The 16,354-nt window shown below is 47.7% G+C and overlaps 2 protein-coding genes across 3 annotated transcripts in view; one reads left to right on the top strand and one right to left on the bottom strand.

Annotated features, from left to right (window-relative positions):
- Positions 1–3,415: 3,415 nt before the first annotated feature.
- On the top strand, positions 3,416–11,319 carry LOC130200166 (layilin-like). Its single transcript, XM_056424199.1, has 3 exons — positions 3,416–4,253; positions 4,616–4,719; positions 10,509–11,319. Exons 1-3 carry the CDS (start codon positions 3,956–3,958, stop codon positions 10,632–10,634), a joined length of 528 nt encoding a protein of 175 aa, XP_056280174.1. The 5' UTR covers positions 3,416–3,955; the 3' UTR covers positions 10,635–11,319.
- A 1,223-nt stretch (positions 11,320–12,542) lies between these two features.
- The window catches only part of LOC130200158 (acid-sensing ion channel 1-like), a 57,432-nt gene continuing 53,620 nt past the window's right edge, over positions 12,543–16,354 (bottom strand). For both annotated transcript variants that reach the window (XM_056424190.1, XM_056424191.1), the window contains 5 exons: positions 16,265–16,321; positions 15,931–16,084; positions 15,331–15,422; positions 15,169–15,248; positions 12,543–14,785 (listed from right to left, as the gene is read on the bottom strand). In XM_056424190.1, coding sequence (XP_056280165.1) covers positions 14,663–14,785; positions 15,169–15,248; positions 15,331–15,422; positions 15,931–16,084; positions 16,265–16,321 — 506 coding nt within the window. In that variant the 3' untranslated portion in view covers positions 12,543–14,662. The remainder of the gene's footprint in view (positions 14,786–15,168; positions 15,249–15,330; positions 15,423–15,930; positions 16,085–16,264; positions 16,322–16,354) is intronic.

Here is a 16,354-nt window from a genome sequence, read left to right as displayed (position 1 = left end):
TAGTGTTGGTTCTTGTGCCCTTGTAGACTAAAGTGGTAGTGTTGGTTCTTGTGCCCCCTGTGGACTAAAGTGGTAGTGTTGGTTCTGGTGCCCCCTGTGGACTAAAGTGGTAGTGTTGGTTCTGGTGCCCCCTTTGGACTAAAGTGGTAGTGTTGGTTCTTGTGCCCCTTGTGGACTAAAGTGGTAGTGTTGGTTCTGGTGCCCCTTGTGGACTAAAGTGGTAGTGTTGGTTCTTGTGCCCCTTGTGGACTAAAGTGGTAGTGTTGGTTCTGGTGCCCCTTGTGGACTAAAGTGGTAGTGTTGGTTCTTGTGCCCCTTGTGGACTAAAGTGGTAGTGTTGGTTCTTGTGCCCCTTGTGGACTAAAGTTGTAGTGTTGGTTCTTGTGCCCCTTGTGGACTAAAGTGGTAGTGTTGGTTCTGGTGCCCCCTTTGGACTAAAGTGGCCGTGTTGGTTCTGGTGCCCCTTGTGGACTAAAGTGGTAGTGTTGGTTCTTGTGCCCCTTGTGGACTAAAGTGGTAGTGTTGGTTCTGGTGCCCCTTGTGGACTAAAGTGGTAGTGTTGGTTCTTGTGCCCCTTGTGGACTAAAGTGGTAGTGTTGGTTCTGGTGCCCCCTGTGGACTAAAGTGTTAGTGTTGGTTCTTGTGCCCCTTGTGGACTAAAGTTGTAGTGTTGGTTCTTGTGCCCCTTGTGGACTAAAGTTGTAGTGTTGGTTCTTGTGCCCCTTGTGGACTAAAGTGGTAGTGTTGGTTCTGGTGCCCCCTTTGGACTAAAGTGGCCGTGTTGGTTCTGGTGCCCCTTGTGGACTAAAGTGGTAGTGTTGGTTCTTGTGCCCCTTGTGGACTAAAGTGGTAGTGTTGGTTCTGGTGCCCCTTGTGGACTAAAGTGGTAGTGTTGGTTCTTGTGCACCTTGTGGACTAAAGTGGTAGTGTTGGTTCTTGTGCCCCTTGTGGACTAAAGTTGTAGTGTTAGTTCTGGTGCCCCTTGTGGACTAAAGTTTCAGTGTTAGTTCTGGTGCCCCTTGTGGACTAAAGTGGTAGTGTTGGTTCTTGTGCCCCTTGTGGACTAAAGTTGTAGTGTTGGTTCTTGTGCCCCTTGTAGACTAAAGTGGTAGTGTTGGTTCTTGTGCCCCCTGTGGACTAAAGTGGTAGTGTTGGTTCTGGTGCCCCCTGTGGACTAAAGTGGTAGTGTTGGTTCTGGTGCCCCCTTTGGACTAAAGTGGTAGTGTTGGTTCTTGTGCCCCTTGTGGACTAAAGTGGTAGTGTTGGTTCTGGTGCCCCCTGTGGACTAAAGTGGCCGTGTTGGTTCTGGTGCCCCTTGTGGACTAAAGTGGTAGTGTTGGTTCTTGTGCCCCTTGTGGACTAAAGTGGCCGTGTTGGTTCTGGTGCCCCCTTTGGACTAAAGTGGCCGTGTTGGTTCTGGTGCTCCTTGTGGACTAAAGTGGTAGTGTTGGTTCTTGTGCCCCTTGTGGACTAAAGTGGTAGTGTTGGTTCTGGTGCCCCTTGTGGACTAAAGTGGTAGTGTTGGTTCTGGTGCCCCCTGTGGACTAAAGTGGCCGTGTTGGTTCTGGTGCCCCTTGTGGACTAAAGTGGTAGTGTTGGTTCTTGTGCCCCTTGTGGACTAAAGTGGCCGTGTTGGTTCTGGTGCCCCCTTTGGACTAAAGTGGCCGTGTTGGTTCTGGTGCTCCTTGTGGACTAAAGTGGTAGTGTTGGTTCTTGTGCCCCTTGTGGACTAAAGTGGCCGTGTTGGTTCTGGTGCCCCCTTTGGACTAAAGTGGCCGTGTTGGTTCTGGTGCTCCTTGTGGACTAAAGTGGTAGTGTTGGCTCTTGTGCCCCTTGTGGACTAAAGTGGTAGTGTTGGTGCTGGTGCCCCCTTTGGACTAAAGTGGCCGTGTTGGTTCTGGTGCCCCTTGTGGACTAAAGTGGTAGTGTTGGTTCTGGTGCCCCCTGTGGACTAAAGTGGCCGTGTTGGTTCTGGTGCCCCTTGTGGACTAAAGTGGTAGTGTTGGTTCTTGTGCCCCTTGTGGACTAAAGTGGTAGTGTTGGTTCTGGTGCCCCTTGTGGACTAAAGTGGTAGTGTTGGTTCTTGTGCCCCTTGTGGACTAAAGTGGTAGTGTTGGTTCTTGTGCCCCTTGTGGACTAAAGTTGTAGTGTTGGTTCTTGTGCCCCTTGTGGACTAAAGTGGTAGTGTTGGTTCTGGTGCCCCCTTTGGACTAAAGTGGTAGTGTTGGTTCTTGTGCCCCTTGTGGACTAAAGTGGTAGTGTTGGTTCTGGTGCCCCCTTTGGACTAAAGTGGTAGTGTTGGTTCTTGTGCCCCTTGTGGACTAAAGTGGTAGTGTTGGTTCTTGTGCCCCTTGTGGACTAAAGTGGTAGTGTTGGTTCTGGTGCCCCTTGTGGACTAAAGTGGTAGTGTTGGTTCTTGTGCCCTTGTGGACTAAAGTGGTAGTGTTGGTTCTGCCCCTTGTGGACTAAAGTGGTAGTGTTGGTTCTTGTGCCTTGTGGACTAAAGTGGTAGTGTTGGTTCTTGTGCCCCTTGTGGACTAAAGTTGTAGTGTTGGTTCTTGTGCCCCTTGTGGACTAAAGTGGTAGTGTTGGTTCTGGTGCCCCCTTTGGACTAAAGTGGCCGTGTTGGTTCTGGTGCCCCTTGTGGACTAAAGTGGTAGTGTTGGTTCTTGTGCCCCTTGTGGACTAAAGTGGTAGTGTTGGTTCTGGTGCCCCCTGTGGACTAAAGTGGTAGTGTTGGTTCTTGTGCCCCTTGTGGACTAAAGTGGTAGTGTTGGTTCTGGTGCCCCTTGTGGACTAAAGTTGTAGTGTTAGTTCTGGTGCCCCTTGTGGACTAAAGTTGTAGTGTTAGTTCTGGTGCCCCTTGTGGACTAAAGTGGTAGTGTTGGTTCTTGTGCCCCTTGTGGACTAAAGTTGTAGTGTTAGTTCTGGTGCCCCTTGTGGACTAAAGTGGTAGTGTTGGTTCTTGTGCCCCTTGTGGACTAAAGTTGTAGTGTTGGTTCTTGTGCCCCTTGTAGACTAAAGTTGTAGTGTTGGTTCTTGTGCCCCTTGTGGACTAAAGTTGTAGTGTTAGTTCTGGTGCCCCTTGTGGACTAAAGTGGTAGTGTTGGTTCTGGTGCGTCGGCTTGAATCCATTTTTTTAATTAAGTTTTATTCCATTCTATTTGTGATACTGTACCGGCCACCAGGTCCATATTCAGAGTTTATATCAAGTTTAGTCCTGAAAACTGATGAGGACATTTTATGGACTGTTGATAATGGAAAGTCAAGAACATTTTTTTTGAACATGGATCTACATAGAAGTCTTGATCTTAAATCTAAGATTGATTGCTTTAGTCTCCGCCTACATACCTCGGGGGGAAACAGAATATTTTCGTCATTACAGTAAAGACACCAGATCAGCCCTGTTCTTATTTATCCTCCCTTTTCAGGTTAACTTGTTGGTATGGATGTACGATGTTCCCTGAGAATGTTGTTGGTCTGTTTTGGTCAATTTAGAGTTGAGTTTTAACGTGAATATTGAAGTGTGTGTCAGTGTGAACGTGAGTTCCTGCCTGTTGCCAGTGAAATTGTAGCTAGCTGTAAGTGTAACCGTCATTCTGTGATTCACAGAGGTTACGTTACTTTGATGTTTCGGATTATATGTACTTAGATAAATTATTGTGTTGGACAAATACGGCCAACAGTAAAGCCCTTGCTGAGGAAAAGACAACAAAACACTTGTGATTATTCATCCCCCGTTTTCAGGGGTGTAACACATGTCACATTGGCTTATATGCTCTTGTAGCCCAGGCTTTGCTGTTTAGTTTGGTATGCGGCATCTTTGTTTTTGATTCATTACATATGAACACATGAACGTGAACCCATGAATAACATACTGAGGATCTAGTTTGCAGCACTTCACTCTGCTCTACCTTCAGGGCCCAGTGAGACTTTTATCTTAATTAACACCTCCATGACGTGGACTGAGGCCCAGAGCTACTGCAGAGAACACCACACAGACCTGGCCATGGTGAGGAACTTGGAGGAGAACCAGATAGTACAGAATCTGGTACCCCCACGAGAACAAGTCTGGATCGGCCTTTTCAGAGATGGATGGAAGTGGTCTGATGGAAGTGACTCCTCAATGAGGAACTGGAAAACTCATGAGCCTCGTGGTTCCAGTAAGACTGGTGTGGCAGCAGATTTTAGTGCCGATGGACTATGGGAGGCCCTGGACTCTGATGTCAAGTCAGTGTTCATCTGCTACATTGGTGAGCTATAATCCACTCACTTTAAACGTGAACTCAGGTTTGCTTCATTTGCAGATACAGTAAAGAATACATTCAAATAGATTGAAATTTTTAAATATCAAGTTATGGATAAAAACACATTGAAGATGCAGATCAACTGCAGATGATGGCGAGTGCTGGCCTCAGTGATGCAACGACGCTAACGCTAACTCCATGCTAAGCTAAGCTTAGCTAAGCTATACTTGCATCAGTCTCATTTAAAGAGTAGGCCGATGGAAAATGACAATACTTTTCTCTTTCACCATTCAAAGTGTTAAACATTCAAGGATGTTGATTATTATGAGCCATACATTTTGTGACTCATGAGGTTGTTTGTTTTTTAGATGATGTTCCTGTTTCAAAGCGAGTGGTGAAGGTGAGGCTGGAGAAGAGCAGCTCCTCTCTGGATCTGAACGACCCTGTGGTGATGGAGAACCTCTTGAAGCAGGTACATCCTCCTCTCATTAACAACAGAACAACAGGTGATACATGAGATGAAGTGGACTACTAAGAACAATGTGGAGGTGCTATAAAGGATGTCGGAGGTAAGGGAACAAAAGTCTAGTGAAGAGTCCTTCTAGAGCTTCACATGAGGACAGAGAGAGAAAGGATGCAGGAGGTAAGGGAACAACAGTCTCGTAAAGAGTCCTTCTAGAGCTTCACATGAGGACAGAGAGAGAAAGGATGCAGGAGGTAAGGGAACAACAGTCTAGTGAAGAGTCCTTCTAGAGCTTCACATGAGGACAAAGAGAGAAAGGATGCAGGAGGTAAGGGAACAGTCTAGTGAAGAGTCCTTCTAGAGCTTCACATGAGGACAGAGAGAGAAAGGATGCAGGAGGTAAGGGAACAACAGTCTCGTAAAGAGTCCTTCTAGAGCTTCACATGAGGACAGAGAGAGAAAGGATGCAGGAGGTAAGGGAACAACAGTCTAGTGAAGAGTCCTTCTAGAGCTTCACATGAGGACAGAGAGAGAAAGGATGCAGGAGGTAAGGGAACAACAGTCTCGTAAAGAGTCTGTGACACGATTGTGGCCGTCAGCAGTAGGTTTCCGCCCCCTAAGCACCAAGGAATGAGCAACCAGAGGGAATGTTGGTAAACTTCTTTATTTGAGCGTTCCGACCGCCGACTGTGTCTCTGCTCATTGCTCCCCTCTTCCTCCTGTCCAGCTCCTTTATGGGGACAAAGCCTCGCAGATACACAAACCCAGATTGTCATCAGCTGGTCTGATTGTCATCATACCAGCTGATGACAATCAGACACCGTTCCCTGAACCACACCCCCGCTCCACCCACTCTGCAGCCGAGCTTAAACACACCCCACTGCCACATACCTCCACCGCCCGACTTAGGCCGGGGCAACATCCGCCTAACCTACTCCCCCCCATGAGAGCGGGAGAGGAAGTCGGCCACGACCATCTGTGTCCCCGGCCTATGGATCACCTTGAAATTAAAAGGCTGTAAAGCCAGATACCACCGAGTGATTCGGGCGTTGGTATCTTTCATGCGGTGGAGCCATTGAGCGGGCGTGGTCCGACCAGAGGATGAATGTGCGTCCCAGGAGGTAGTAGCGCAGAGTGTCGACCGCCCACCAGATGGCGAGGCACTCCTTCTCCACCGTGCTGTACCTGCCTCCTCTCCGACAGCTTGCGACTGATGTACAGCACAGGGCGGTCAAACCCTCCTACCTGCTGGGACAAACGGCCCCAGCCCTCTGTTCGACGCATCAGTCTGCAGAGTAAAGGGAGAGAAGTTAGGTGTGGAGGAGCGGTTCCCCACAGAGAGCTTGCTTTACCTCCTCAAACACCAACTGGCACCGCTCCGTCCACTGGACCGGATCTGAGGCACCTTTCCGGGTCAGGTCAGTCATGGGGCTGGTCAGCTCCGCAAAGTTCGGGATGAACCGCCTGTAATAGCCCGCCAGCCCCAAGAACTGCCTCACCTCTTTTTTAGTCTTGGGCCGCGGGCAGGCTGCGATGGCGGCGGTCTTGTCCACCTGAGGGCGCACCTGCCCTGCGCCCAAGTGGTACCCCAGATACCGCACTCCCTCCGTCCAACTGCACACTTCCCGGGTTGGCCGTAGCCCGCCTGCCTCAGGGACTCCAGCACCGCGCCACCCGCCGCACATGCTCCGCCCAGGTGGTGCTGTGTATGATCACATCATCCAGATAGGCGGCAGCATATGCAGCGTGCGGCCGCAGTATCCGGTCCATGAGGCGTTGAAAGGTGGCCGGGGCCCCGAACAACCCAAAAGGAAGCGTGGTGAATTGGTATAACCCAAACGGAGTGGAGAAGGCCGTTTTTCCTTAGACTCTGGCGACAGAGGAATCTGCCAGTAGCCCTTGGTTAAATCCAGTGTCGTAAGAAACACGCAGTGCCCAGTCGGTCCAGGAGCTCGTCGACCCGGGGCATTGGGTAAGCATCGAACCGTGACACATCGTTCACCCTGCGATAGTCCACGCAGAACCGGATAGACCCATCCTTCTTGACCACAAGAACAATGGGACTACACCAGGCACTGTGGGACTCTTCTATTACCCCCATCTCCAGCATTGCAGCCAATTCCCGCTGAACCACCTTTCTCTTGTGTTCAGGTAACCTGTAGGGTCGTAAACGCACCGCCACGCCCGGAGGAGTCTCAATCTCGTGCTCTATGAGGTTTGTGTGTCCTGGAAGGAGAGAGAACACATCAGCAAACTGCTTTTGCAACCGGGCAATGTCTGTTTTCTGGGTCCCGGAGAGACGGTCTTCACAAAGGAGCGAGGCCGGATTGGTGGATTTTGGGACCTCAGGCCCCAGCCTCTCTCTCAGATACCGAGGACACCAGAGAAACAGACTCCGCCTCCCTCCATGCTTTTAGGAGGTTGAGGTGGTAAATCTGTGTAGCTCCGCCCCTATCAGAACGCACCACCTCATAGTCGACATCCCCCACTCGCCGTGTGACCGCAAAGGGCCCTTGCCACTTGGCGAGGAGTTTAGAGCTGTGAATTGTCTCAGCCTGGCACCTCTGTTGTACAGCCGCTGCTGACGCTCCTGGGCCTGGAGCAAATTCTCACGTGACAGCTGACCCAGTGTGTGGAGCTTTGCTCGCAGGTCCAGGACGTGTTGGATCTCGTTTTTACTGGTGCTCGGCCCCTCCTCCCAGTGTTCTTTAATGAGGTCGAGCACCCCCCGTGGAGTCCTACCGAACAAAAGTTCAAAGGAGAAAATCCGTGGAGGCCTGGGGAACCTCCCGTACTGCAAACAACAGAGCGTCAAGCCATTTATCCCAATTACGTTCATCGTCATTAATAAATTTACGGATCATGGACTTCAAAGTTTTATTCAGACGCTCCACCAGACCGTCGGTCTGTGGGTGGTACACACTGGTCCGAATAGACTTGATGCCCAGTAACCCGTAAAGTTCTCTCAGTGTTCTTGACATGAACTGGGTGCCCTGGTCAGTCAGAATCTCTTCGGGATTCCGACTCGAGATGACCTGAAACAGCGCCTGCGACACTCTTTGCAGAAATGTTGCGCAAGGGCACCGCCCGGTTATCGTGTTGCGTAATCCACGAGGACTAACACAAAGCGATATCCGCGTGCACTCCGGTGAAATGGCCCGATGAGGTCCATAGCGATGCGCTCAAATGGAACCTCCATTAATGGCAGAGGACGCAAAGGTGCCCTCGGAATGGCCGGAGGGCTTACCAATTGACACTCCGGCAGGACGCGCACCAACGGCGCATCCGCCCGGATGCCCGGCCAATAAAATCGGGTCATTATCCGGTCCAGAGTTTTATCATACCCCATGTGACCAGCCATCGGGTTATAGTGAGCCGCCTGAAAAATAATTTCCCGGCGGCTCTTCGGCACCAGCAACTGGGTGCTTTCCTGCCCTGTGTGAGTGTCACGGCTCACTCTGTACAGTCTGTCCCTGATCAATGTGAAGTGCGGATATGTCTGCGCTGCGTCAGGGTGCACCAGCTGACCATCGATTCGTATCACTTGGTCAAAGGCTGAGCGTAGAGTATCGTCCCGAGACTGCTCGAGTGGAAAATCGTCCATGGAGTGAAACTCGGGAGCCGGAGGAGTCGCCATAGGAGGCTCCGCCGGTTCCCCCTCCCCGTCTGCAGTGTCGGACAACCTCGCGTCACCGCTGAGCACGACGCACACATCGCATGACCCTGTCTGCCGTGACCGCACCCCCGCAGCCTTCCCCATTAACTTATCAAAGCCCGGCCAATCGGTTCCCAAGATTACGGGGTGCGTAAGGCGGGAGCTAACCGCAACCTTCACGTTATGCTTTTTCCCCCCGTATCTAATTTCCACTGACAGTATGGGATACTCGTGAATGTCCCCATGCACACACCTTATCTTCACCCACAATGCCTCCACCAATGCCCCTGGTCGAACCAGGCTCTGGTGGATCATAGACTGTGTACAGCCGGAATCCACCATTGCCTGATGTATACCCCCTGATTCTTACCGGTACGCGGTATGTCGCTCCCGGACCTGGGGAGGGTGTTGGAGAGCTGGCAACCCGGATCACCTGGCCCACCTCCATCAGCGGGCACTCCCACCGGACGTGCCCGGGCTGCCCGCACCTCCAACACTCCTGCCCTGGTGTTTGAGGGACTACCTGTGGGTTGGGAAGGGTGCCGGTGTTTGCTGGGGCCGGTGGGTCGCGTCGGGAGCTGCGTCGGCCTGGCTGGAGCCAGTGCACCGCCGCTGTCCACCTGGCCGCCGGGATAAACTACCAGGTGATCCTCTGCCAGAGTGACGGCGGCCTCCAGCGATGTTGGGCGGTGGCAGCAGACCCACGTCGATGTTTCAGCCGGCAACCCTCCAACAAACTGCTCCAGGATCGCCCGTTCTGCCACCGCCTGCGCCTCTCTTGTGCTCCCGGGCTGCAGCCACCTCGTCGCGGCATCCCTCAGCCGTTGCGCAAAAGCAAATGGCCGGTCATCGGGCCCCATCGTAGTCCCGCGGAACCGCCGCCGGTGATCCTCAGGCGTCAGCCCCAGCCGATCTATCACCACCTTCCGCACGTCCGCGTAACTGTGGCGTGCAGCTGGGGGAAGCCCCAGGGCCGCAGTTTGCGCCTCCCCGGTGAGCAGGGGCAGGAGTCGAAACGCCCACTCCCCCGCTGGCCAGCCGCATGCCTCCGCCACCGTCTCGAAAGTCTCCAAAAATGACTGCACGTCGTCCCCCGCCGTCATTTTTTTAAGCTCCACCCCCGCCCAGGGGGAAGGGATAGGTGTAGCCGCAGCGGTCTGGGCGGCGAGCAGTTCCAAGGCCCGAGTTTGCTCCTCTGCCTGGACCAGGAGCCTCCACAGTATCTGCCGGTCTGCCTCCGCCCGATCCTTCAGCGTTGCTGCCATCTGACACAGCATCTGCCCCAGCACCATCGCGTGCTGGGTTGGCAGATCTGGGTCCTCTTCGATGCTCCCCATTTGAGGAGAAAGAAAAAAAATCTTCCTTTTTAAATTTTTTTTTTAAAGGGTTCCCACTTTTGGCTCCAGTGTGACACGATTGTGGCCGTCACCAGTAGGTTTCCGCCCCCTAAGCACCAAGGAATGAGCAACCAGAGGGAATGTTGGTAAACTTCTTTATTTGAGCGTTCCGACCGCCGACTGTGTCTCTGCTCATCGCTCCCCTCTTCCTCCTGTCCAGCTCCTTTATGGGGACAAAGCCTCGCAGATACACAAACCCAGATTGTCATCAGACACCGTTCCCTGAACCACACCCCCGCTCCACCCACTCTGCAGCCGAGCTTAAACACACCCCGCTGCCACAGAGTCCTTCTAGAGCTTCACATGAGGACAGAGAGAGAAAGGATGCAGGAGGTAAGGGAACAACAGTCTAGTGAAGAGTCCTTCTAGAGCTTCACATGAGGACAGAGAGAGAAAGGATGCAGGAGGTAAGGGAACAACAGTCTAGTGAAGAGTCCTTCTAGAGTTTCACATGAGGACAAAGAGAGAAAGGATGCAGGAGGTAAGGGAACAGTCTAGTGAAGAGTTCTTCTCTAGAGCTTCACATGAGGACAGAGAGAGAAAGGATGCAGGAGGTAAGGGAACAGTCTAGTGAAGAGTTCTTCTCTAGAGCTTCACATGAGGACAGAGAGAGAAAGGATGCAGGAGGTAAGGGAACAACAGTCTAGTGAAGAGTCCTTCTAGAGCTTCACATGAGGACAGAGAGAGAAAGGATGCAGGAGGTAAGGGAACAAGTCTAGTGAATAGTCCTTCTCTCCATGTTTCAGCTCAAACAGAGGCTGGAGGACCAGGGGCAGAACGGCGTCATCAAACTGAGCTGGAAGAAGCAGTCGGATGGAAAAGTCTTTCACAAGGAAGAGAAGGAGACCAAGAAGAGAAAAAATGAGCTGTAATGTTCTTTCAACCCACCCTGGTTCTCCCCCTCTTCCTCCTTTTCTTCTTCCTCTCCATCAATGGTAGAAAGAACCAAAGTACCCCAGGACCGACCCGTTGCTGTGAAGTACCCTGTTCCCCTCTCATAGTCCTTTAGACTCTTACTCTACTACATTGATGTGGTATAGTTTATATTCTCTGTGACATAAGGGTTCTAACATGTTCTTCCTAATGGCCTGAGGTTCTCCTAGAACCATTTGCTTCTAAAAAACCTTTTCCTTCTTCGAGGATTTTTAAAAGCCTCGATGTTTAGAAGGGCTGCACTGTGGTAGTGGTGTAGCGGCTGCACTATAGTCTCAAAGCAAGAGGGGCCTGGGTTCTGGTCTGGGTAGTCTTTCTGTGTAGGAGCGTGGGTTCCCTCTGGGTTCTACGGCTTCCTCCCACAGTCCAAAGACATGCAGCACAGTAAGTAAAATATAAAATGTGTGATGAGCTTTTTAAATACGACGCATTGATTTGTTAAATCTCAACCTGCTGCAGTGTGAAGGTGTGACTGACATGTAAATGAGCAATACTGGTCCAAGAACCAGCTGTTTATTATATTATAATTCTCTAAAAGAGTTTATTCTGCATAAAGAGTGCTTTTACTTTCGATAATGAGGAACATTCTTCAGTCGTTTGTACATCCATCATTCTGAATGTGGGTCTTTTATTCGTAATGTTGTGTTCTTTCATTGTTATGATGCTTCTTGTGCTTTAATAAAACGTGTGAATTATCTGTCTGCTCCACCAGTTCTTCATGTACTTCAGCTCAAATAGAGTCCGATGACTGGAACACACAGTGTCAAACACGAGCCTGAAGAAAAAATGGAGGACTTGAATTGAGATGCATGACCTCATTTCCAGTGTTGGGAGTAACGCATTACGGAGTAACGCGTTACTGTAATTCCACTACTTTTAGCGGCAACGAGCATGTAACGAAGTATTTTTTTAACTCAATTAACGCAGTTACAATTACTGAAATGTAAATGAGTTCGTTACTCGCGTTACTCTCTTTTGTGAAAAATGAACACTTGCAGACAAGAAGCCAAGCTAGGCCTACTTTAGCTGCTTCTGATCCGACATCGCAGGACCTTGGTGGCGCAATGATATTGTAACATCTCGGACGTTATGGCACTGATGACACGGAGACGGGACGACGTTATTACTCCTCACTTTATTGGGCATCCACCAACACAGTGTGTTTACATGATGCAGATTTACATGTTACAGACAGCGTGCTCCTCTCAGCTCAGCAGCTCGAACGTCAACAACAACGGTTCCCGTCAACCAACCTTAACTCCCGTTTTCCGGCAGGTTAACCCCGCCTCCCCTCTACTCTGCCAATCACAGGCACGCCCCCTCGACCAGCATGCACGGTGCCACACTGTGATTGACAGCCACTTCACAGGGTCGCTACAATAAACACCAATCGAATCAATCAATGAGCATTAAACCACATCATGGCCAACAGTGCGGATAGCACGAGCTTTCTCTCCTGGAAGTATGGACATTACTTTTCGCTCGTCAAAATTAAAGACAAAAATGTAGTGGTGAGTTGTAAATTATGTGCAGGTGCAAAGACCCTAGACAGTTATTTTGTATAAAGTTAAGTATTAAAAGGGACTTTTGTACTACTGCTTGATTTGAAGGCCTGTTGCCCTGTTGATTGCAATAAATAGGTCTACAAAATATGTTTATTGTGTTTGACTGTTCAGTACAGTTCATTACATAAAAAAAGCAGACATAAAAGTAACTTAAAAGTTACTTTCCCTAGTAACTAATTACTTTTGATATACAGTAACTAGTAAAGTAATTAAATTACTTTTAAAATAAGTAACTAGTAACTGTAACTAATTACACATTTTCAGTAACTTGCCCAACACTGCTCATTTCTGAGACAACAATCCAGCTGTTCATTTTTATTTACCGATGATACATTTGAAGCAGCTGTGACTGTAGCAATACAAACGAAAGGAATAGAAAGAGCCTCATACTTTAATATTTGATAAATATACTTCTCATAAATAAACGTACAATCATATATACAGAAAGAGATACCCAAAGTCTAAATACAACAAGTACAACATTACACAGATCAGACCATCGTAATAATGAGATTATTATCCAATATTTACATTACATTGCGGTTGATGGAATGATTGTGCTTGATAATACTACTACATTTCCCACTTCCTGTTAAGAAAACACGGATCTCAATGGGAATGAGTGCAAGTGGATTAACGGCAACAGAATATTGTTCGATTTTTGTAAACATAGTTAGAATAGACCCAGTATTGAACATGCCAGAGCCGACATGTTTACCAACTGATAACAGGTTCAGTGTTTTGGATATGAAGGTCGCATTATGAATCATTTTTCAACATAACATAAAAAACACACACAAATGAAAAAAAAATTCACATTCAACAGACAGATGGAAGTAAACCTTGTTCATTGATGGAGCACACTTAAGGCGCCTACTGGTCAGTGCTACATGCAACTCAGAGCCCGAGAAGATGGAAAAACACATTCTACATATTTATACTCATTAGTTTTTTCTTGCAAAAAAAACAAACAAAAGAAAAATTACCTTAAATGTGATGAACAGCACCTACATGTACACATGTAAGACACTGCCTTAGATTAATGTCAATTATTTTGCCTCTTGTCAGGAAATATGCGTTTTTAATTTCTTTAAATGTATCCAGGGGTTTTCATTAAAAAGGGAATTTGAAGTAAAATCATACAGTACGTAGCACCTGGTTGTACACATGTGTGTGTGAATTTAATTTAGCCGTTGCTGTTTATTTAAACTTCTCTTTATCATGTTAAAATACAGTTTTTTAGCTAATTTCGTTGGATGTTCTTCAAAATGCTAAAAGTGCATTAAAGCAAAAGTTCAGCATTATGAGAGAAACAGGCTTTAGGTCTCTAGTGGAGAGAGTGGAGAACGCCTACAGCCAGTTAGCTTAGCTTAGCATAATGACTGGAAACAGGGGGAAACAGCTAGCCTGTCCAATTACAGCAAAAACGACACACACGGTTTTACGGGTTTGGACTTAAAGGAAGATATTTATTTGTGATTTGTTGCAACCTGGTCAGCTGTTTACCACCTGTTTACATTCTTTGTGCTAAGCTAAGCTAACCAGCTCCTGGCCGTCGCGTTACATTTTACGGAGAGTGAATGGTTTCAGTCTTCTCGTCTAACTCTAACTCTAATAAGATGTATTCCCCAAAAGTCAAACTACTCTCAATACAGAACAGAATTGGCGGCCACTCGGATGCCTGTGTCTGATGTGGGCTGTAGCTCATGGTGGCTAATATTTACACCTTTGAAGTAAAGACCTGTCAGCACATGTGCATGGGCTCTCTTCAAGGCCAGAACAAAAAAAAATCCTCAACCTATTCTGCTCATTTCTAAACATGAGAATTACTTCTTCAGGGCGCCGTCAACCTGCGAGATGAGGTAGTACAGTTTACTCGGCAAAATGCTCCGGTGTTTAACGAGGGAAGACGTGGGTCGTGAAACGAGGTTGGGCGACATGAATATAAAAAAATGGAAAGTTGGTGGGAAAAAAAGAGGAAAAAAAAGGAACAAGTCAAGAACAACAACACCGATGAAACTCTATTTATATATATTTTAAAATAATAAATAACATCTCGTAAGTGGAAACAAACACGTCGCATCAAATATTTTCACGAAGAGCTCCACACACAGCTGGGATTTCTAACGCTGACTCACTGAACACACGCCGACCTCGGATCAGTTCATCCACCGGATCTGTTACGTCTCCAGAAGCTGTTTACAGACGACCATGCACTTAGTCTAATTTGCTTTACTCCTCACAACATGTCTGCTGTGTGTGCTCTCCACAGCCGTGTGCATGACCTCTCCTCCAGCCACACGCTGAACTCACAAACTCTCTCCAGGCTCAAGACACTTCCCCTCCGGGTCGCTCCCGCGGCCTCGGAAAAAAACCCTCAACGAACAAAGTCCTCGAGACTCCTAATGAAAGTTACCGACGTGACACTTGACATCGTCCACGCTCAGGACCGTCCCCTGGTCGTTGTTGTTGTTGTTGTGCTTGTGCTTCTTATCGGAGCAGCGACACAACTTGTACTTTATCACCTGAGGGGGGGGTGTAAAAAAACAAACAGAGAAGGGTCAATAACCTGCAATATATTCATATTTTATTCACTTAACCATTCAATTATATGCTCTGTAGGTTTTATTTCCCCACAATGAAGGTCTAAATCCAAAGGGGTGAAAACTAGAGTGAGCAAGGTTGTTTTTCGTTTGTTTGTATTACATCTGCCCAAATCTATAACAATTTTAATATCACTTTAGTGTAATCTAGTTGTAAAATGCAATTTTGGCTCCCCTGAGTTTGCTAAAACCAACATTCCCAGAAAAAAAACCCTACATGATCTCAGTGACCTCAGAGGTCCAGTAATATTTACATGCAGCAGGATTATTCTTCCATAAAATCACTTTTCCCGACGAGGTCTCACCTCATAAAGATAGTCGAATAGCTCCAGGATGGTGAGTATGCTCGCTCCGATAAAAAGCCCCATCTGACCCCCGATGTCACCTGGAATCATACGATTCAAGGTCATACAAAACATCATCGACCATTAAGACAGAAAGAAGGTCCACATAATAAACTCATGTACCTAAAAGTCCCGCCACTTCATAAGCTTTCTTCTGTTCAATAGTTTCATAGTTGAGAGCCTCAAAGAAGATGTCTAAAACCAGAATATTCTCTCTGTGGAGAGAAGAGTCAACACATTATTATTCCACTTGAGGGAAGTCAAACTATTCAGCATCCATGGGCGTTTAATTAATAGATTATAACAATGTAAAAATATATGTAAAAAAAGACGTAAAATATGTCTTCATAGGAGAAGTTTTAATCTCACAAATTATCCTTGGATATACTTTTTACTAAATGCTATTGAAACCATTTATGAAATATTAAAATTAAATTATTACATTATTACTTTGCTCTGATTATTGTCTTAATAATATGTATCTTTTCTTTTTTGCAATTCATTTGCATTTTTTCTTTTCTTTTCCATCTTTAAAGAAAAATATGAATCGAATATAATAAAATTATGTACAAATGTGAATTATTTTTCTTCACATCTCATTCTTTATTCCCCTCTAAAGCGAAACATATAATGTTTAAATATTTGAACGCTGCAGAATTAATGCAGTGTATTTGTAATACGTAACTAAAGGTGTATGAATGCATGACATTGATTGACTCTCACTTAATATATTGCTCAGACTTGTTGTATTTCTTGGCCAGGTATTTGGCGGAGGCCTTGCTGGGGATCTTGACGAAGGACAGCTCCTTGCTGTACCGGGTCATGTTGCACGGCGTCTCACACACACAGAAGTCGTTGTCTCTCTCCACCAGGAAGTCTGCAGACGAGAACAAGCAAGAGCTCCGTTGGACCTTTGGAGCAGATCAATGCTGCCGTGACTTTGACATGTCATGGGGATGGTCTGTGTGTGTGTGTGTGTGTGTGTGTGTGTGTGTGTGTTTGTATCTGTTGTGTAAAACATTCAGGCTAGACGTGGATGAAGCGCCTCTTTTCTTACCGAGAGCCGGGTCAGCACATTCTTTGTACAGCTCGGGGGTGCAGTAGGGAGCATCGCCTGCAGTCAAAGCAACACACACACTCACAGTAC

This window comes from Pseudoliparis swirei, chromosome 9, assembly GCF_029220125.1.
Source record: "Pseudoliparis swirei isolate HS2019 ecotype Mariana Trench chromosome 9, NWPU_hadal_v1, whole genome shotgun sequence".
NCBI classification, from domain to species: Eukaryota; Metazoa; Chordata; class Actinopteri; order Perciformes; family Liparidae; genus Pseudoliparis; species Pseudoliparis swirei.
The sequence above is the reverse complement of the archived record's forward strand: the minus strand, read 5'-3'. Positions and strand labels throughout refer to the sequence as shown.

Bases quoted from the DNA above. Each gene is read 5' to 3' on its own strand.
- LOC130200166 (XM_056424199.1), top strand. From the start codon at position 3,956: ATGACGTGGACTGAGGCCCAGAGCTACTGCAGAGAACACCACACAGAC. The intron at 4,254-4,615 runs GTGAGCTATAAT...TTTGTTTTTTAG, and splicing joins AGTGTTCATCTGCTACATTG to ATGATGTTCCTGTTTCAAAG. The intron at 4,720-10,508 runs GTACATCCTCCT...TCCATGTTTCAG, and splicing joins TGGAGAACCTCTTGAAGCAG to CTCAAACAGAGGCTGGAGGA.